We start from the raw sequence: 21,954 nt of genomic DNA, 5'->3' as shown, positions 1-21,954 counted from the left end.
GTTTCATGGCAATCTATCCACTTTGTTATTCAGTACCATGCATGTTCCAATGCCCACACTGACTGTACAAAATCTCATGACAAGCCATCCAATGGTCGTTGAGATACTTAAATCTTAATTACAGCCATGAAACAACTGACAGACTGAATTTACCATCCTCAAAGTCATACTGCGAGCATGGCAGAAAAATTATCAAGCTGTGGACTGACTTTGTGACTGCTTTAATGATGAAGTAACTCACATCAAAGTGATGTCCTCGGAGAGGCAATCTGTGGTGCAACACAGAACTTAAAGACACAGTTAAAGCACATCAAATAAACTGAATCTACAACAACCCAAATCATCCATAGCAGCCATGTAAAACCACAGTCAAGGCTAACTTTGCATTAAATGCATCATAATAAGAAAAGTCAGTTCACTGCACATTCCCCATGTATCCATAAAATTACATCCAGTTCTCTATTGTACTAATATCAAAGCTGACGTATAAACATGGCCATACATACAGGTGCATTCATGCAAGACCAACAACGTCTTTAAAAACTGCAGCAACTTCTTCTTCGTGTTAGTCCCTTAATGCTTTGCCCATACACCTGCTGAAGGTAACTGAATTACACCACATACACAAGCCCTTGTACAAAATCCCCTTTGCCTCGTGTAGTTTTACAAATTTAAGTTGAAGGATTAGTTTGTTACCATCCACCACCACATATGAAGAATTAACGGACAAATAGGCAAAGGTGAAATGGGAAGTCATCCTCTGAAATAAATCCAATTAAAAACTGTTTCTTCAAGGAAGAAATAAACATGTAAACAATAGCTTTTAATCAGCATAAACCTAATTAGGTCCTTGTCTTGGATCGAACATGTTAAGGATTAAGTCCTGCTCGCATAGGGCATTTGAACCATTGATATACCTTTATCTAACCATAGCTCACAGAGTCGTCATTGCGTTTTGCATCACAGTCACTGAGCTAATAGAGTTCATAATTTAGCTCTTGTACCCATAGAAAGAAAAGATCAAAGTGAAACAAGAACAAATCAGCCAAAAGACATGCCACAATCCATGTAACTACAGTTGGTGGTTGAGAGTTTGCACTGGTCCCTTTGAGATCCCAGATGGAGGGATTTGTCCAAGCTGACATGTTGTATATTCATAGCCAGACTTTATATAGCAAATGGATGAGGAAGGTTATTGATCCAGAATGAAGGCTGCAACTGTGGGAAAAGCCAGTTATCTCTTAATTAGATACAGCTGTGCAATCTAATGCAATGCAATGCCAAAAACGCAACAAAATCCCACTTTTGTGAAGCTTCTAATCAGTTTCTCTTTGAGCTTCTAATGCTGTGTTAAAGTAATGAGAGATGAATAAGAAATGGGAAAGATTCCCACATTTAATAAGTGCTCATAGTTCGTAACATTTTCATGTGTTTATCTTAAAATTAGCATGAAAGGGTTTAGAATGATATTGCTTAATTCTTCATCTAAGACCAAGAAAATCCAAACAAGTGATCTCAATTACCCTGATTAGTCAGGTGGGGTCTGGAAGGAATTATACAGGAACCTCCATCGTGTCGACAAACTCTTAGTAATGATGAGGGTGTCAGTTGTTCTGTGCTTACAAGTAGGCAAGCCTCAAGAACCACTTATTTCACAAGAATGCTCAGATTAAATTATCTTTCTGCCTGAGAGGTGTTCCTGCAATAATTGGAATGTGGTTTGTTTGTAACTCATAATATTCTAATTGTCACTCCTCATCTCCTTTGATGAACATGTTTACGTGTTGGTGAATGTGGGGATTTGTGAGAGTTTTTCATCTCAGTTCTAAGATACTGATAGAAATACAAATACAACCAAAGGATATTCATACTGATGAGCTCATTTTTCTGTGGTATTGTATTATACCTTTTTCTTCATATTGGAAGCATAACTTGGATGGTGAGGGTTGTTTTTTTAAGCGATTCAGGGGTCATGAAAATTTTCCACATATCCTCTTTTTTCTTTTTTAATTGTATAGGTTCTATCATTGTTTTTTTGGCTCAAACAAACTGGTGATTTCATCATGTCTATCCAGTCAGAGTAAACAAAAAAATCTAGATTCTGCGGTGCCTTAAAGCCACGTGGTGAAACACAAACTCTTTTCATCCCTGTGGAAATATATGTATATTCATTAAAAGGAAACACTCTATACAAACTCTGAATCAATCTTGGCTTTGAGTCATAAGCAGGGCTTGAAGAAACAGCTATGGTCTGAATGAACAAACCCAAAATTTTAAACCACACTCAGCTGATTTATTGAAAAATACCAGCGTCCCCCCCTGAGTAATGAAATATGTGAAGCCGAGATCTGTGTCGCTGGAGATGCTCTCAGCACACTAATATTATGAAATGTTAATCATATGATGAGTTACACCTCGTCAGCAGCAATATGAAACTCACTTATGTCTGCTGTGGTCTGTATTTCAGTGGCAGTGGGTCAAATGACTGGGTTTCATTTTAAAGACGTAGCTCACCTGGTGATAAATCTATGTTTTCCTCCACACTGTCAACATGATTTTACCAGCCTCAGTAGTATGGCTTGGGCTGTTTTGACCTTGTTAGTCAGTGTGTCAGCGTGGCAAAATCACCTCAGAGACAAAGGTGGTCATTAGTGCTGCGTTTGTATACACAGAGTTTCCCATTTTCAGCATTTCTTTGGAGTAAGATGTTGGTGAGGGGATTCATTTTTATTCATTTGGGTGAACTGTCCTATTAGAGCCCGGAGCGAGAGACGCCACTGTGCATTTAAAGGGAGGAAAAATACTCTTCTATTAAACCTAAAATCTCACGACACAAATAATCCCCAAATAACTGCCAAACTGACTACATTATTCCCAAAATTGTTTATACGCTTCAAAAGATTGCAAATCAATAAAGAGAGATCGAATGAAAAAATATTTAACATTTATCAATGCAAAAAGGATCTATTTAAAAAAGGTTTGTTTTCCAGTTAGAGTCCAATGCATCATCGTGGTGAGTGGGGACATGAATAAAGGAATGGGGAAAAGATAGGACCCCCTAAGTCTAGAAGTTGGTAGAGGATGAGCAGAATTAGCAGATGACTGATGATTCAAATGAGATTCTCGGGCATTGGAAAGAGGCTGTAGATGGTGAGGAGGCATGTTGCATGCACATAGTGAGAGAAAATGACAGAAGGAAGAGGAGATTTAAAGAATGGGAATAAGGCTGATTGGCTTAAATGAAGGCAAGTACCCATCAGACCACATCAGTGACATCAAAATTAAGAATCAGGTGAGTTTATCAGTGTTGAAAAAAGTAGCAGGAAAAAGGTCAATACACCCTGATGAGATGGAACAGATTATTGAACTTTCAGCAAAAGGCTTCTTATATGGTTCATGAGTAATGATCATTCATCTTATTTTACATGTTTTCATGGTTACTGCCTTTAAAAACTGTTTTCTAACCTTTATTCAACCAGGTAAGTAGACATTTAAGATATCTTGTGCGAATGTATCCTGACCCAGACCCATGTGACACACAGTAGTACACACAAATTGCATGTACATAAATTAATAAAGAATAAGCATTCCTAAGCATTGAAATCATAAACATAAAAAAGTAAAAGAACATCAAATACTGAAATATTTAGCTAGTGTGGTGAAGGTCAATCACAACATTTGTGTTGAGAAGCGCACGCCATAAAAAATTACTGTAAATAATACAAGGCTTGTTCATCATCAAATTCAGGTGTTTATTCCAGCTGATTTCAAGTGGTCCATAATTTCAATCCTTCGTTCAGTGTGAATAAAAGAAGAGAAAAAGTCTTTGAAGGCAGAAAACTATTTTTTATAGTTATTTTAAGGCTGTATTGTTTGTCTGTTTGTAAGTTCGAGAAGACCAAGAGAAATGTTGTTTTTGGTTTCTTTAGTGCTTTATCCAATTCAGGGTTGTCAGGGGGCTGGAGCCTATCTCAACTGTCATTGGGCGAGAGGCGGGGTACACACTGGACAGGTTGGCAGTCCATCACAGGATCACACAGAGACAAATGAGACAAACAACCACACACACTCACACTCACTCCTAGGGACAATTAAGAGTCACCAATTAACCTGACACCCATTATTCTGGACGGTGGAAGGAAGCCAGAGTACCCGGAGAGAACCCATACATAACACATGCGAACCCCCACATTACTGTGATGCCCCCATTCAGAAGATGTGTATTGGTTAACGGTCAGGACTTTGACTTGTCTATCCAAAAACATTATTCTTTTCTCCTTTAACAGATTTAACAGAAATACAGTGTTTTTCTTTTCCAAACATGGTGCTTTTCCTTTCTAACAAAAAGTTTTGGTCTTTTCTATCCACAAGCAAAGCTAAACTCTGGAAAACTAAAGACAGCCAGCGGTGTTCTTTTTACAGAGCAGTGGCTTTGTCCTTGCAGCCATGTCATGCACACCATTGTTATTCAGTGTTCTCCTGATGGTGGACATTAATATTAATCAATGTGTGAGATGCCTTTAATTGTTTGGAAGTACTCTGGGTTCATTTGTAGCTTCAGAGACTTCAGCTTTGCTGGTCGACCTCTCCTGTGGAAAGTAACAATGGTCTTTTTCCACAGTCTGTACAAAGTCTGTCTGAGAGTGGGTTGGCAAACTCTTAAGAAATGAGTTCTTAACCTTTTCCGGCCTAATGAGCACCAACAACTCTTTTTCTAAGGTCTCCAGAAATTCCCAGAGCTTCCAAGAACTTTTCCTTGTTTTTGGAGCGATAGTTCATCATAAAACATTCAACAAAGTTTTTGTTTACAGAGCAACCATTCACATTCCAACAATATACCACATATATATCCAACAATATACCACATATATATATATATATATATATATATGTATATATATATATATATCCGATCAGTAAAAACACACATAAAAAAGAAATACAATTTTTTTCAAAAGAAATGTCTTAGTTACATTAAGAAAAGGAAGTCTATATTGCATCAGATTTACATACCTATAGAATTCTTAATTATATACAAACATTAACATATATATGAGGATTAAAAGTATAAAGATTATAAATATAAGGATTAAAATATTTTAAAAAATGTCTGTCCCACTGTAGCTGCTGAGATCAAAACGATGGCTGGGTTTGAAGATGGGTGTGATGCTAAATGGCCATCGGCTGTTAAGTCCTTATGCTAATGCATGTTGCGGCTGGTGGTTATCCTGTCTCCAGATGGTCCTTAATTTGACCTGTTTTTATGGCATTTGGCAATCATTTCTAGCCACAGCAGGGAACTGTCTAATGGCGAAAAATAATAATAACGAAAAAAGCAAACTTGTAAGGTAAATATGCATCTGTGACTGCAAGCAGTTTGCATTCGTGACTGACCCTCCCTATAGTTGTTGGTGTCACTGGAGTCATTATCGGCTAGCAAACATCTTGCCTTTCCAAAGTTTATTCAAACATATGCGAATTTGAGTTCAGCTCTAGTGACAGCGAAACATAATCATTAAATGTGTGCTAGCAAAGCAAAAAAATAATGATTCTTTGAGATGTCTACTCATGCTGCCATTGTAATCTTAACCAACTGCTACTGGCACAGTGGACCATGGGATGTAGTAGCATGAGTATCCAATTAAAGTGGACTAGTTGTTTGGCATCTTTGGGCAGAATTGAACCTTTCAGAATTTTGTGATTCAAGCAATATGAGAGGAAGCTTGAGCTCCTGCTCTTTGCACACACAGACAGAATTGAGCGATTGATGGTAACAATCCTGTATCCTGTCTGTTTTGGCACATTGTGCCAAAGTAATTCTAAGATTTACTTTAGAATTAAGACATCATTGTCCCTCATGTGAGGCATTGTTTGATAAATGTACCTGAAAATATCTTATTCGTTATTATTCTAAAGAGTTACTTTGAGAGCCAGCATCTAATTTTGGATTGTAACCTTTAACATACAGCCCAAGTTCACAGTATGACAAAGCAGAGTGAACTCTGCAGAAACCCATACACATGAACTTCTGACCCACTGCTCTTCCTCTCTGGGGGCTTCTTTTAGCTGATTTTACACATTTCTATCAAAGCTGCCCAGTTACTTATCATGTAAATGTAACAGAACCTAAGTTAAGCATTTTGGCTGAAGATAACACAAAGAATACATTACATTAAACTGACCGCTGACATTCAATTTGTTGGTGACAAAAGGCTGTAACGAAGATAAGAGGTTTGGAATAGCGTGATAACAATAATTAGTTTTCTCTCCACAAATATGGTCGCCAACGTCATTATCAGTAATGGTATTATTGAGATATCAATAAAACACACAAATAAATTCATCACTGTCAGGGTCATTCATTCCAACTTTTTTTGTGTTTTTTGTGTTTTTGTTTTTTTTTTGCAAATTGATTTACAGTCAAAATGGGAGGAAAATAACTTTAAAAATTGCACAGAAACCAATCTGCATTGACAATGTTTTGATTTTATCAACTGAGAACAAATTGCGATGTGTTTGATCAACACAATTTCAATACTTAAATCTTTTAATATCACATTTAAGGTCAGTATTCATATATTGCAACACCTCTTGTTTGGAAGATTTTTTTTTATGAATAACAAAACAACTTCAGCCATATTCACACATTTGGAGCTTTTCAGCTGCTCATTTTAAGCCTTAATCAAACACTGTTCTGGTTAATGAGTTATTTGCATGAAAAGAAATTGTTGATTTGAAGCTGATAGTACAAGTGCATTACTGTTCTCAGCCTTGAACAGTCTTTCATTTACTACCTTTATTTTCTTCTTTTTGGTTTACACAAAGTATGCTGAATTTCAGTGAATAAGTGAGAATGTCACAGATGAGATAAATTGATGCTGTGAGGGAGAACACGTAAGTGGTTGGCATGACAGAGGAAGATGCAGAGGACAGGTAGAAAACGATGGTCCTTCATGGTGACCCCTAACAATAGCAACCAAGAGAATTAACTATACTATATAATTTCTATGCACCAGTGTTAGAAATGATCAATTCTGAGGTTCACCTCTGAGAGCAAGTCTTTAGTCGGGCTCTTCCTTTCATCCAAGTAAAGTCATTCATTCTTTCACAAGTTCTTCTGAGACAATGTACCAGACCAGAGACAGTTAGCCAGCAAAGCCCCTTTTCCTAAATTGCCATCAATTTTTTCTTTGTTCTTCCTGATCTGTCACACTATCACAACTTTCATCCCTTCCGAGGCTGTGCCTCTGGTCCTCCCCATCTCCCACCCTGCAATTAGACTGCACACACTTTTTCAGTCCTCTATTGGGCCTGAAAGCAAATCAGCTTCTATTCAGTTGAGAACCAGCTGAAACGGTGTGTGTTTGTGTGTGTGTGTGTGTGTGTGTGTGTGTGTGTGCGTGCATGCCTGTGATGAAATGGCATAGGACATGTCAACAGCAGGTTTTTGCCTGTGTGTTGCCACCTAATCTCACGCATGATTAGGAGAGCAATAACACGACTGTCTGAGCAGGTTACAAAAAATGTGGGCTTACCTCTCAGTGTGTGTCTGCATACGTGTATGTCTGCTTTTATGTGTGACAGTCAGGAAAATGTTTATTGAAGCACTAACTGTCACATTATAACCAGACTCTTTATGTCCTCTTCCCACCTGTGCATCCTCTGCCTTTGGTTCATACACGCTGGATCTAAATTCCCAAGTCCTGACCTTCATCCAACATTCTCAATCCTCCCTTTTTACCTCCTCAGTCCCCTGTGGCCTCCCTCCAATTTCTTTTCTCCGTGAAAGGGTGATTGCAGAGTTGTCCACTGGTTGGATCAGTAAGGAATCGACACGCTCACTTGACAGATGCTAATGGTCTCATCTTGATGTGCTTTTTTTCTTAAAATTTCTGCCCACCGCCTTGCCTCCACCCCTCTGCCTCTCCTCCACTGCTCATCCCTCACCCTGACTGTGTTTTATTCTTTCGCTCACTTCCGGACACTGCCCAGTCTGTGAGTCCTCCATTGTGCTCATTTTGAATATGAAAAATATGATGTGGTGGGTGGAAAGAAATCAGGAAAGCAGATGGCTTTTATAGTCATCTTTAGGAACCTTGTGTGTGTGAGAGAGAGAGAGAAAGAGAGAGAGAGAAAGAGAATGGGGACTTAACAGGAAGATAACCCATCTCATCCTCTGGGGAACAGCACCCCCATGTGGTAGCTAACTGTTTTCTTTTTAATCTTGCCTGTTAAGTAATCTAAGAAGGTAATGTTTGTGAGACTGAGAAGCTTTTATTCTTTATCTTGCAATGGGATGAATTACAATACTTTGTATGAAAGTACTAAATGTATATCTGTACATTCATTTGCTACATTAATCCAAATTTGTCAATAAACTTATCAAATAAGAAATGGATTTATAAAAACTGCAGATTACACTCAGTAGATTATTTGTAGATGTGGGTTCCTTTTTATATTGTCAATGAAAAAAGGATAAATGAATGAGATATGTATGTTGTGTTCTTCTTGTATTTTAGTTTGTTCATCTGTGGAACAATGGATTTATTTTGGAAAATTGCTCATTGTCTTCACTATCCCTTTCAATCTGTCTGTTCATGAAAAAGTGCCTTACTATAAATATTTCCATGAGACCTCTGGTCCTCTGTACATGGCACCTGAATCTCTGGTGTGGAAGGAAAACACAGAGTTATGTGCGAAGAAAGTAAAGAAATGGCAACAGAAAAAATAACAACAAACGTATAGAAATGGGTATACTTACAGAAATCATTTGTTTGATACCCAATTAGGTTGTGGTACTATAACTTGTTAAAACAAAGTGTGGTAAAACTAGTACATAAATTGTGTTGGGCACAAACTTTTCAACAAGACAGTGATCCAAAAATTACAGTCAGGCTGGTCAACAAATAATTAGCAGAGACAAATATTAACATGTTAGAGGGCCCGATCCAGATAACTGGATGTCCTCAAGAATCAGTGGGCAGAACTGTACTCCAAAGTGATAATAGAGAGGAACGTGTTACGACCCATGTTCCAGTCTTAGTTTTTTTTCCAGCTGTGTAGTTTTCTTTTGCTCCATCCGCCTCCAGCTGACAGATTTTGTGTAAGCAGCTGGCCCCTGTTTCTCTTACACTTTTGTAACTTCACGTAGACACTTCTGGAGAAAGTTAGGGTGTTTGATTTGTTCTGAGACAGAACTCAGCGAAACTATCAGTGAAATTTCTGTCTTGTTAGAATACTAATCTGATCCTTGTTTCTTAGGCAGACCTTAAGTTTGGTCTTAGGGGTGTCTCTCTGTAATTTGGGTTTTGACTTGTTTAGTTTTCTATAGTTTTATTTACTTCACCATGTAGAGTAGTTTCACTTAGCTTCTGTAATTTCTGTTTTGTTATGGGCTGTTGTCATTGTAATTTATTTGTTAAAGGATGGCTGGAATTACTTTTGGGAAAACTGAGTCCTTGTCATTTCTTCTGTTACTCCCCTTTTCCCCTGGCGAGCTGAACATTTTGGTTAAAGAAGATCCCCCATTAATATAAATATGGCATTGTCATGAATAATTTTGAGCTTAACCAGCTTTTAGCAGGGAAGCTCTTCTCTGGGTGTCCAGCTTTGATTCTCAGCACAATATTTCTTGATTAAAAGCTGAACAATTCTAATTTGATTAGTTGGTTGTGAGCAAATATTAATAACCTACTAATATGATGTTCAGTGCTTGTTCGGTCTTCGGAATGCTCTCATAGGTTTTGCACTAAACTGAGCACAGCTTTGACTACCAACAGATTAAATATACTGAATCGCAGACAGCCCGAATTAGTGCTGTATGTCAGCTGTGTGAACAGTGATGTTACAGGTGGCTTTGGAAAAAACAGCGAACAAACTACAATGTCTGCCAGTATGAAGGCTCGAACTCAGCTGTATAAGGCAAAGTAGTTTGTGATTTCAACCTTTTCTCAAAATGAGGGATGGAGAAAAAAAAATAAATCCACAGCCCTCATTGTGTCTATGACTTCTTGTGCTCAGCTGAGGCAATTATGAGGCTTCAGCCTTGTCAGTCAGTCAAATATAAATATATAAAATACCAAATCTTTCCCAGTGTCTCACTGCCAGTCATAAGCCATGTTTGTTCCAAATCTGTTCAGTTTGCCTTCTCATGTGTCACGTACAGTATGTAAGCATTTGTCAGCATATCCGGCTCAGCTGCAAGTGTTGTTTTTTTTCTATTTCTGTGTCACATATCTTTGTGGGTCAAGATTATGTTTATTTTAGCTTTCCTTCCCTTTTTTGCTCAATATTTTTCTGTCAGTTTAAGAGTTATTTAAATATTTCCCACTGTGTTTATTGTGTCTACACTGCAACCAAGAAGATAACAAAATTACAAACTAAGAAAGACAAAAAGAGTAAAAATACAGCCAGTCTGCTTCTGACTTTCTACTGGGTGTTTAAATTTCAAGGCTCGAGTCAATTTGGTATTCCACAACTGTATGACTCTGTCAAAAAAATGTGTAATTCCAAAGCTTTGCACCCTTAGAGAAAACATCACACCCTCATGTTGAAACCTTTTCTTGCTTCCCTCCATGAAAGGTAAAAAAAAAAAACTTCCCCTTTGTCCATGCTCTTTGAAATGTCATCTTTGAATTTCAATTGAGAGATCACCTTTTCCTCGCTTCCATTCTTAAGACGCCTTCCCTTAAAAAACAGCTCCTTTATATTCATGTCACAATACAAAATGTAGATGAAAACTGCAGGAACTGCTCTGACTCTTAGAAATTCAGTGGCAGCTGCATTGCAGGACTCCTGAGTTACCACTTTGCAACACATCAGACACTAACCGTCATAGATAAGGCTTTTGTTCAGATATCAGAACATGAAGAATATAAAGACAAAGGGTGTTTCATTTTGGACATATGAAAAGCATCAGGAAAACTGCCAAAAGAAGCACACATAGAGTGTAAAATTCAAGATAAACACATGAGAACGAATTAACAAAGCCAAGCATATGGACTAAAATAAAAATGTTGAGCTTATACAGGGGGCTGGAAAATGTAGACATACATTTAGTTAACTCTGTCTCACATGTTTATAAAGTATTCTTACATCTTCAAAAGTGTTTAACCTTTCACACTTTATTGGTATGAACTAATACCATGCTGAAATATGAAGTCATTTTAAATGCTCTTTTTTTTAGAGTTGAGCTAAAAGATAAAATTGAGGCAGAGATGGTGCACATCTAAGAGAAACTCAACAAAGCTAAGAAACAGGAAAACACCAACACAGTTAGTCAAAGTTTCAGTGTCTCAAAGTTTAATTTCCTCGTCATTCCATCAGCTTTGCTGATGCATAATGCATGATTGGATACTTTTATTACAGATTAGGTCTTTTTAAAATCTTGAGTGAAATGACTTTCAAATATGTCAAAACAAAGGTACTGGAGCAATACAGAGGCCACGTAGAAGTGGTGTAACAGGTGAGTTTGAGATCTGATTTCTACCCAAGTGATGAAGGAATTCTAGTTGTCTTGATCATGATGAGTGTTACCAAAAATGTGCCTGACAGTGTTTAGTCGTTCATTTAGTCGTCATCAAGTTTTGATGCTGTCATGCAAAAGTTGTGATCCTAATATATACATGAACGGATGGTAACAGAATTTGTTTTAATAGTAAGGTGTCTTAAGTGTCTCCACTTTTCACAAACACAATTTTACCATTATTATTATATACTATCACTTTATTTTTAATGTCACAAAATTCGAGGGGCCAAAATGACAAATTACAGCTATTTCTATCATATCTGAAAGCAAATATCTAAATAAATGCAAACTGTACGATAAAATCATGTGCAGTGGTTGAAAGCCCTTATCAGGTCACATAGTTTAGTGCTACACCGGAAGTGAGGCTCTTAAAAGCCAGTTGACAAAGGCTAGCAAAGGTTAGCCGTCATCCGCGTTCCGTCATTGTGTAGAGATGGAGGTAACACGCAAAAGTAAGGAGCCATGCAGCTTTAGCACTCTGACATTTTATGCTCTTTACTATACATATCATGACTATGTGCAGCAGAGTAATAACAGTGCATATATTTAAAACAGACAAGACTGAAAAGGCGCATCTTACGCTGTTTGATAAATTGTTAGCATGCTAGGTAGCATCACTGCTTAATGTGCTCAGCTGCTGGCTAGCTCGCGTACACGCTAATATTAATGGACTTTTTCTCCCTCCAGATTTTAAAGATTGTTTAAGCACTGTGTACAGCGCGATAGACGAAGCTGACTTCCTTGCCATCGATGGGGAATTTTCTGGTAACATTACCTCTGTTTTAACTGAAGTGGGGATTGAAATGGTCTCCACGGTGTGTGTAAAGTGACATGTGTTTTGCATTTTTAGGGATAAGCGACGGTCCCAATGTCAGTGCACTAACTAACGGGCTGGATACACCAGAAGAGCGATATACGAAGCTTAAAAAGGTTAGCAAAGTTGGAGAACACTACATTCCTGCTGCAGGCTGCGGTACTAACACCCCACGCCAGCGTAGTCAGTCCATCCTCTGCCCCAAAATCAAAGCCGATGATCTGACCATGTCCTTCTTAGTATTGATGATTTTAATACTTTGTCTCTGTCCATCAGCATTCCATGGACTTCCTCTTGTTCCAGTTTGGAATATGTACATTCAAGTATGACCAGACAAAGTCAAAGTGAGTATCATCTTATTGGTCAATACATACATTTAGATAAGTGTCATATATTCTGTGCGCTCCCTCTGCAGACATGCAATGCACCAAAACTAAGGAAAATGGGCTCCATTTCTTACAGTGCAACGCTTAAAGCCGACAGGCTTGCTCTTTCGCTTTTTGTCTGTGAGCTTTGGAAGGTCAGGGTTAACACATAGACCACAGTACTAAGTGAGGAGCTTGGGGGAAAAAAAAAAACAACCTGTTGTCAGAAATTCTGGTTGAAGAAGTCAGGATGTGTCGAGACGCATTCAAACAGATCTCACCAGAAATTCTTGAAGATGGTTTATTTCTATTTGAGAATTAAACCTTGCGTCATACACACAAAGACCTATAGCACCACTCGAACACATTCCATACATGAAATACAGACACACAAACTCGTGTGCAACTGAACAACACCCACAGACCAACACAGCCTTGCACTGAAAAATACACACTCCCACAGGCACAGACCAAGACACATGAAAAATGCATAGTGGGTACTCCGGAAGACTCCCAAGTTGCATACACAAACGCACATTACGCAGCATTACACACAGCACCACTCACCGGTGTACGCACTATTTGTCCTGACACACAAAGCTGTGTGGCACTTCATACATGCACTACACCGTGTAACAACTTACACAAACGGAAAATACTAACGCACCCACACACAGTAACGCCTCATAAATGCACACATCCACCACGATACAGTTATATACCCAGATAAACGCCGGACTCGCACAGATGGACCGCTCTTGTTTTCTTGTTGGGTTTCAATTCATTCGATCTTTTAGTTATTCCTCTGTGCTCTTTCCAGACAAAAAAATAATTAATTGTCAGGTCCTTAAACATCTTGAATGTAGTTTAGCTCCCCTTTTAAAAAATCTTAACCATGAGCCACCATGAGGGTTATGTTTTTATGTTGTGTACATTTTTTAAGGGGCATTTTCAGGTTTTTATGCAAAACTCATACGTAAACAATAGATTAAGAATGGAGGTAATTTAGCTTTTTCTGTGATTTGCTTCCAAGATAATGAAATTGCCACTCTGCTGTCCACTGTCGTCTTTTCTCTGCAGGTATATCACAAAGCCTTTCAACTTTTATATATTCCCAAAACAGTTCAATAGGACATCTCCTGATGTAAAATTCATCTGTCAAGTAAGTGTGGCTCCTTGGGGTTATTGGACTGCTTCTTTGTAAACATATTCAAAAGCTTTTTTTAATTTTCTGTGATGATAGATTAAGAGTGTTTGTTTGTGAATTACCTGTTTAACCACGGAATGATTTTAAGAGCATGACGAGAATAGCCCATATGTCATTTCAGAGTTCCAGTATCGACTTCCTGGCCAGCCAGGGATTTGACTTCAACAAGGTGTTCTGTCATGGTGAGTGTAGATCAACTGTTAACCTTTTCGATGGGAATTATATTTAGGCTATGTTTTGCTAGTTTTCCCTAAATGTCACTTAATTGTTTGAAATGTTGTGAAATAAAAATGTTTCTCTTGAAAAATGTATTGCAAAGAATAAATCTTCACGGATTCAGGTTTTCCATTTGTGTCACTGCTAAAGACTTAACATTACCGTCATAGGGCTCAGTCTTTTAGATGGTCCACCTAAATCTACTAATCGGGATTTTATCCTCGATTCAGTACAATAGAGTTCTTATTTGAGTGTTACCTCCATGTGTGGTTTGACTGAACAAACTGCAGTGAATTAACTTACATTAATCATCAATGCATTAATAGTTGGTATTGACCCATAATCAGGACTCGGTTTGCAGGTGAATACCAGAGAATGATTTTACACAATAAGCTGTTTATGTACGGAGCAAATGTAAATCAAAAGTTTGCTGTGCAGAAGTAAAACTGAGACTTACTTTCTGTTCTTTTATTTTATTTTTTTTAAGGAATCCCATATCTAACACAAGAAGAAGAAGTTCAGTTACGAGAGCAGACAGAGGAGAGGAGAAATCAACATGCTAACGGTCTTGGGACACCGTCGTATATCTCCCCCTCATCCTCCAAAGGCCCTGCACATGTACCCGAGGAACATAAAGACTTTGTTAACAGAGTGGTGTAAGTGCTACATGTGGCTCTATTTGTTGTAAAAGACCTGCTGTGCTATCACTGCCCCATGTTTTCACTGGGGTGGGACTTACCTTCTTGGTACACTTTGGAATAACTGTGCGTTTCTTTAAGTATTAAATTGATGCTAATTCCTGCCCTTTTTTTCTATTTCTGTTTTTATAACAGAGGGAAGGTTGAAGCCCTCTTCAGTGACAATGAGAAGACTTTGGACTTGGAACCGTGTACTGGGTAATCGAGCCGTCTTTTTCCAAAAGCCAAACTGCCCCTGAATCTTTATTTACCATGTCAATTTGTATTTATTGCGTATTCTCAGGTTCCAGAGAAAGCTGATATACCAGACACTGAGCTGGAAGTGAGTGTTCTTCAGATTCTTCTTTGTATTATTGTTCCTCCTGTTTTTTTTTTTTTTTTTGTTAAATGAACATTTGTCCCGCTCCCACAGGTTTCCCAAAGGTCTTCACGTGGAAACTTTGGAAACGGAAAAGGTAAGCGTGTGTTTTTGTTTTAATTTGTTCCTTTTTGTTTTCAGTAAAAATTGTTGATGGAAGTGCTGCTGTGTCTGCAGAAAGAGCGATACATTCAGGTCAGTAAAGTGGATGAAGAAGAGAGCAAGAGGAAGAAACAACAAGAAGTGGAGAGAGAGCAGGTGAGTTTGGTCACAAGACTTTTCAAACTGCAGTGTGTGACCGAAGGAAAACATGTGGTGTGTTCTGGATGAAAGCATAACAGAATAAGAGATCTTTTTCTTGTATTTAATGTTTTAATCCCACATGGCTTCTCCTCCCCAACAGGAGAAGCTTAATGATGCCGTCGGCTTTTCCAGGGTCATCCACGCCATTTCTAAATCTGTGAGTCGACCTCCATGTTGTTTAAATCACTTCACACAGTTTCAAGTTTTAAATTACAAGATGTAGAAAAAGCAGTGAGCAGAGATCCAAAATGTAGTTTTGATGATGTCATAGGTGGTTTACGGTGGTTTTGTGCTTCTTGTGAACAGGGTAAACTTGTTGTTGGCCACAACATGCTCCTGGACGTGATGCACACAATCCACCAGTTCTACTGCGCTTTACCAGAGGTACATAATGTTTTTTTTTTGTTTTGATTTTTTTTTAAACGTGGCCTGCGCATTATTCAAACCTTTCACTCTTATCTCCAGAATCTTCAAGACTTCAAAGAAGTAACAATGTGCGTCTTCCCAAGGTAATTTCCTGTTTTATTCATGTGTTTTCATAACATATTCCCTGTTTGTCTTCGCATTTTAATGTTTAATGCATCTATTTCTTTACTTGCAGACTTCTAGACACAAAGTTGATGGCCTCCACTCAGCCATTCAAGGTAAATCATTTGGTTAAGCTAAAGAATGCGGTGGCTTTTACATTTCTCCTGTGGCAACATACTTGACAAATAAAGCTGATTATGAATTTGAATAGGGCTTATTAAATCTGTATGTTATTGGGTATGATTGCACCATGAAAGTGTAACTTAAGTTCCTCGATCAGCTGAAGCTCTATATTGTTTAGAACAATGTGCATTTACAGATAATTGTGCAGTAACTCTTCTTTGCTCGCCAGTCATTGTAACCTTATAGTCTCTCTCCATTTTAGTGTTTTGTTTTAATTTACTCAATAGTTGTTTTTTTTTGTTTTTGTTATTTATCATATTTTATACATATTTTTAAGGATTGTATTTCTCCATCTGGTCTATCTCAGTGCTGCTGCGGACAAATTTCCCCTCTTTGGGACAAATAAATAATTTTTCTGTAAAGGAACGTCTGAGTTATGCTGACATAGTTTTTTATGATTTATGCTCTAGGAGCTGATCACTAACACCTCTCTGGCAGAGCTGGAGAAACAAGCAAAAGAGAGCCCCTTCAAATCTCCACAAGTTGGTAGGTTGAATAGAACAGTTTCCCTGAAAAGCAAAACTCTGAAAAATAAAATAATTTTTTTCCTCCTTTGTGCTGTTATCAGAAACAGCGGAGGGCTTCCCCAGTTATGACACAGCCCAGGAACAGCTCCATGAGGCGGGATATGACGCTTACATCACCGGCTTGTGTTTCATCTCTATGGCCAACCATCTGGGTAATGCAAGACAGATTGTAGCAAATTAAAGGCAGAAGTTGAAGCTTTGGTGGTTTGTTGGCTCTGTTACTTTGCGGCGTGCATTCTGCTGGGATGGTTTACATCCACCAAAGTTTAATTTAGTATGTTTTAGCTACATAATCATCTTCATTTGGGATTTATTTATTTTCTTGCTGTTGCCAATGTGCATGCAGCTAAACACGAAGACTCAACAACTTGAGACATTTTGTTTTGTTTTTAATTAGTCGCACATCCGTATTAGTTTGTAAATATATATTTTAATACACGTTTCAGCTTGATTGATTTTCTCTTTACAGGTTCTTTCTTGACTCCACCCAAAGCTTACATCTCAGTCCGCTCCAAACTAATCGAACCTTTCTTTAACAAGTAAGCCAAACTTAATTTGCTACTCTCCGTGATCGGTGACGGTATTTCTACTAATTTATGGTACTCCTCAATATTTTCCAGGCTCTTCCTGATGAGGATTATAGATATACCCTACCTCAACATCACAGGACCAGATTGTGAGTTGGTTCTAAAAAATACTTTATTTGTTTTTAAACTTGCTCAATGCTGTAATTTCTTCAAATTTTTCATGTGGGTTTAGCTCTGAGTATTTGAAATGTTGGTCTGAGCCTTTAGTTGTTCAATGGAATCTCAAACCAAAATGGTCAATAAGGATGTTGCCAAAACATGGACAAAGCTGCACAGATGATTTTCATTTTTTTAACTCTCACTTCTCTTACAGTGCAACCCAAAAGAGACCATGTCTTATATGTCACCTTCCCTAAAGAATGGAAGACTAGTGATCTCTACCAACTCTTTAGTGCCTTTGGTAAGCCCTGATTATTGGATGTTAATTGTGCTTGCAAATGGGTATTGGACACTGTTTAACACTCTCTTTTTCCTTTTGGCATCCCTGCAGGGAACATCCAGGTGTCATGGATAGACAACACGTCAGCATTTGTTTCCCTAAGTCAGACAGACCAGGTACAGATAGGTGAGTTTGACATGCCGGCCAAGTATCTATTCCAACCTGTACAGACGAGTAACTTTGAAACTCTGCTAATATAATTTCTGATTCCGCAGCTATGAACACCAGCCGCTATGCAGAGAGCTACAGGATCCAGACATATGCAGAGTACATCAAAGGCAAACAACAGGAGAAGGAAAAGCTTGGCCAGACAGCCAAAACCTGGGGCGAGGATGGCTGGTTGAAACCCCACTATGTCTCCTCTGCTGCTTCTGCTGGGTTTGGATATCCCAGGTATGCCTGTGCTCCTAAAGGCTACACTTAAAAACTTCCCATTTTGTGTATTTACACCTTCTGCAGAAGCTTCTGAAGGTTTATACAAAACTTTTTTTTCTTCTTTCTTTTAGTATGAGAAAGCGCAGCATTGGTTCCGTTCAGGGAGAGCAGGGAACCGAAGAGGTGCCCATTGCAGATGGCTGGAGCCACTACTCGTATCTGAATGACAGTCCAGGCAACAAGAAGCTGAAACTTGGTGTGTAAAAGCATGCTTGCATTTATAGCTCATTGCTGCTGTGCTGTAGCATGCAGTATGTTTTCCTTTGGAAAGCACAGTGAGCCCTGAGGAAGAGGGGGGGGTGTTGTATCTTGAATAGTCACAGCCAAGTAGCTAAAGCGTAGGTAATTAACATCGGAATTTAATATATTGTAATTGCCTCCTGCTCCCAAACACATGGTTGAGCTGCCTTTTTTTATTTACAGCAAGGAACACGGGAATCATTTCCAGTTATTTATATTGTGTTTTTAGGTTCACGGTTGAAGTTATTCAAAATGTGTCAGTTTCACCAGTGTCGTCAGAGTCGGATATTTCAAACATCGCACCATGTTTGGGATCAATTGTCATTCATTCAGTGCGGTTACATGCGGGCAATCGGATTAATGGCTAAATTACAATAAGATTGAGTTAGATCGGGTTACTTGCGATCGAATTAAGACCCTGGGATAACTCGATCCGATTGCCCACTGAACGTGCCTTTAGACGACAGTGGATGGGATCGAGCGTTCTGCGCATGCTCGAGATTTTTTTCCCACGATCATCACTAGGAAGTCGAAGGAGACTATATTACTGTTGTTATCCCATCAGAAACAAACAAACAACGTGATGGAGAATGCGCCGTTGTGCATCGCGTTTGTGCCATAACCAGCTCATCACCAGAGGGATGTAGCTTCATCTTGCTCTTCGTTCGTCATCTTTCTCGAATGCCTTAGTTTTGTTGTTGTTGGTGGTGGAGACGTCAACCAGAAGTGGCTCTATTAGCGATAGTTGAAATGGATACAGTGCCACTTATCTACTGTGGTATTGCTTGCTTTGTGCCAGGTAGCAAAGGATAATTACCCTTGCTCAGACAAGGAGCATAACCCAACTATAGCTATAATCGAGTTAATCTCATGTAAACCCACTGACTGTTGACCTTTGATACCTGAATGACACTCAAATGTCATCGCTCACATTGAGCTGAAATCAAATAAGGGAAAGTAACTTGAAATTGTTTCAACAACATAGAAACTATTTCTTTGGTTCTCATACCAAAGAAAAATAAATACTTGGAGAGTTGGTTCTTATTTTCTGCGTGTTTTTAGAAGAATAAAAATACACGCTGCTAAAGCAGATCTAATTCAATGTCTTGCGCCGTTTTCTAGATACAAGTGGACAGGCCAGTGACGAGGCTGTTGAAAGCAAGACATCGGAGGGATGGTTGAAAACAACGTAGGTGAAAAGCACTCATCTCTTCTGCTGTTACTATTTTTCTGTTTGCTGTGCTTTTAGTCACTTTATTGGTTTTCTTCTACAGAGATGCATCATATTCATCTGGGTCAAGTCCAGCTGCTGACGATAAAAGTCCCAGCTCAGATACAGGCAGTTCTGCTGAGGGGACAGTCGCCTGGCAACAAGCCCCAGCAGTCCCTGGGACGAAAGGTCAAAAGAAGAAGAAAAAGAAGTCTGAAGGTGTGTAGATCAAAGGAAGGGTTGTCCTTATCCATTGGATCCAATGGCATTGAACTAATTGGAGGTTAAAGGGGAACTCCGGTATTTTTTAAACCTCTGCCTTATTTCTGGCATGAAGTACGTTTATCTACTCACCGAGAACAGTTTGGCAAAAGTCGGCGTCCTTCGGAAGATATTTAGATAACTCGCGGTCCATATAATGGAGTGAATGGGGCAGGGACGATGCAGCCTTTAAATAAGGCATTATCTGTCTTTATTTCACCAATACTTCAAGACGAATGAATGAATGAACGAATGCGTACTATTGCTCTGTTAGCACATAGCTACTGTTATGTGGCTACTTGCAGCTATAGGAGATCTAACAGAGGGAATTCTACACACACCTCTACTGGGACCACTTCATTGACACGCATGGCTGCAGCAGCTCATTCACTCCGGTAAGAACGTTCATCTTACTCAAAGTCGTCGTTCACGTTGTCAAGATTTGATAAATATCTTGCCATGTTGCACAAAACTAGCAGTAGCAAACTCTTTGTGAAGTTAGCAGACTGTCACAGAGCAAGGAATAAATAAACTGTGCTCCAGGGGGGCGTGTGGATGAAGTGGTCCCAGTAGAGTGCACCTATGAGCTAACAGAGCTGTAGTACATGTTCGTTCATTCATTTGGCTTAAAGTATTGGTGAAATAAAGGCAGATAATGCCTTATTTAGAGGCAGTATTTTCTATGCCCTGCTCTTTCCCGTTATATGGATGTACACGATCGCGAGTTATCTAAATATCTTCCGAAGGATGCCGACTTTCGCCAAATTGTTCTCAGTGAGTAGATAAATGTATTTCATGCCAGAAATAAGATCTAGGTTTAAAAATACCAGAGTTACCCTTAAAAGGGTGTGAGAGGATATTTAAAAAAAAAAAAAAAAAAAAAAAGGCCAAAACTCACAATATATATGTATATGTGACTGTTTCAGTGTCATGGTAATGGTACAATCAGCAAATGTTCAATTTAGAGTATTCCTGTACGATACCCATGCAGTCAAGCTGCTGAGTGTTACTTTCGTTCTAATCTGACAACGTCTCTACCTCTTTTCACAGCGGCAGAATCTACGACGTCATTGTTCGAAGTCCCAGAAGTCTGGTAGCGAGAGGTGAGGAGCAGCGAGGCCACTGTCCCACAATGGGCTCCTGCTCAGGGTCTCTTCCTAAGCACTTGGCGCGCTCTCCTTCGGGCTCCTACAGCACTGGGACTGCTGCATGCCCTAAATTCATTTGTTCACTCACAGCTGTGGATGCAGTGTCCAAAGCTACCAGCCAAGCTACTTGACTCAACTATTTAAAGAGAACACAAGCCATAACAACAGCTGCCATATTTTGATCCGACACCAGAGGAGCAGGCACCTCCTCTGCGGTAACGCATACGTAAATAACTCCTGGTTATCTTGGAAATATAAGCTACAGAATATTTTTCATTTATACCTTGATGCGTTCAGACTGGAATCTGCCATCCACAGCCATGCATTCACTTTGGATATATTCATAAATTTTAACAACGGTCACCTCTAATCAGTCTTATATTGAGTGCGAGTTGTGTGCGAGTTTGTGCATGTGAGGGAGCTGTACCTTTTCTCTAGTGTAGTTTCCTGTGAATTGGTTCATAAAATGAGAAAAAAAAAATGCCACTTGACAGGTTCCGTACTGTACAATGTCAGGGTCACTTAGTATTTTAATGCAGTCATATGTTCTCATTTTAAAATAAGGTTAAGTTGTCAACTTCTCCACTTTTAACCGACCCCTGTAAGCTCATCAATGATAATTTGATATTTATTGTTGGTGACATTCTGATCCTTCATAAAAGGTGCTTGTGTTTGTTGTTTTTTTTTTGTACAGAACTGTTTTTCTTTACCTTTTCTTTTTTTTTTTTTTTGTAACTGTGTCAACCTGTGACAACGTCAGAGTATCTTGTAATGCAAAAGGTGTAAACGTTAAGACGGATACATTTTTGTATAAAGTATAAAAATCCTTAAATATTTCCTTTTTAAATGGGGGAAAATTAAAGAATGTTTCTTGATCACCTGTTTCTGTGATTGAATTTTTTTTTTAT

The 21,954-nt window shown here is 38.7% G+C and overlaps 1 protein-coding gene across 1 annotated transcript; it reads left to right on the top strand.

Annotated features, from left to right (window-relative positions):
* The first annotated feature begins 11,888 nt into the window (after positions 1 to 11,888).
* On the top strand, positions 11,889 to 21,922 carry parn (poly(A)-specific ribonuclease (deadenylation nuclease)). The gene is made up of 26 exons (XM_072384715.1): positions 11,889 to 11,979; positions 12,215 to 12,292; positions 12,378 to 12,457; positions 12,618 to 12,685; positions 13,787 to 13,868; positions 14,035 to 14,095; positions 14,617 to 14,785; positions 14,963 to 15,025; positions 15,111 to 15,149; positions 15,240 to 15,282; positions 15,363 to 15,443; positions 15,589 to 15,645; positions 15,795 to 15,872; positions 15,954 to 15,997; positions 16,090 to 16,132; positions 16,610 to 16,685; positions 16,768 to 16,878; positions 17,196 to 17,265; positions 17,347 to 17,402; positions 17,627 to 17,713; positions 17,804 to 17,878; positions 17,968 to 18,145; positions 18,259 to 18,383; positions 19,550 to 19,616; positions 19,702 to 19,856; positions 20,949 to 21,922. The coding sequence occupies exons 1-26, from the start codon at positions 11,961 to 11,963 to the stop codon at positions 20,993 to 20,995; spliced, it is 2,052 nt and encodes a 683-aa protein (XP_072240816.1). The 5' UTR covers positions 11,889 to 11,960; the 3' UTR covers positions 20,996 to 21,922.
* Positions 21,923 to 21,954: the final 32 nt, after the last annotated feature.

This window comes from Leuresthes tenuis, unplaced genomic scaffold (genome assembly GCF_036924035.1).
Source record: "Leuresthes tenuis unplaced genomic scaffold, fLeuTen1.0.hap1 SCAF_4, whole genome shotgun sequence".
Classification (NCBI taxonomy): Eukaryota; Metazoa; Chordata; class Actinopteri; order Atheriniformes; family Atherinopsidae; genus Leuresthes; species Leuresthes tenuis.
Note: the sequence above shows the minus strand (reverse complement) of the source record. Positions and strands in the feature narration are given on the sequence as shown.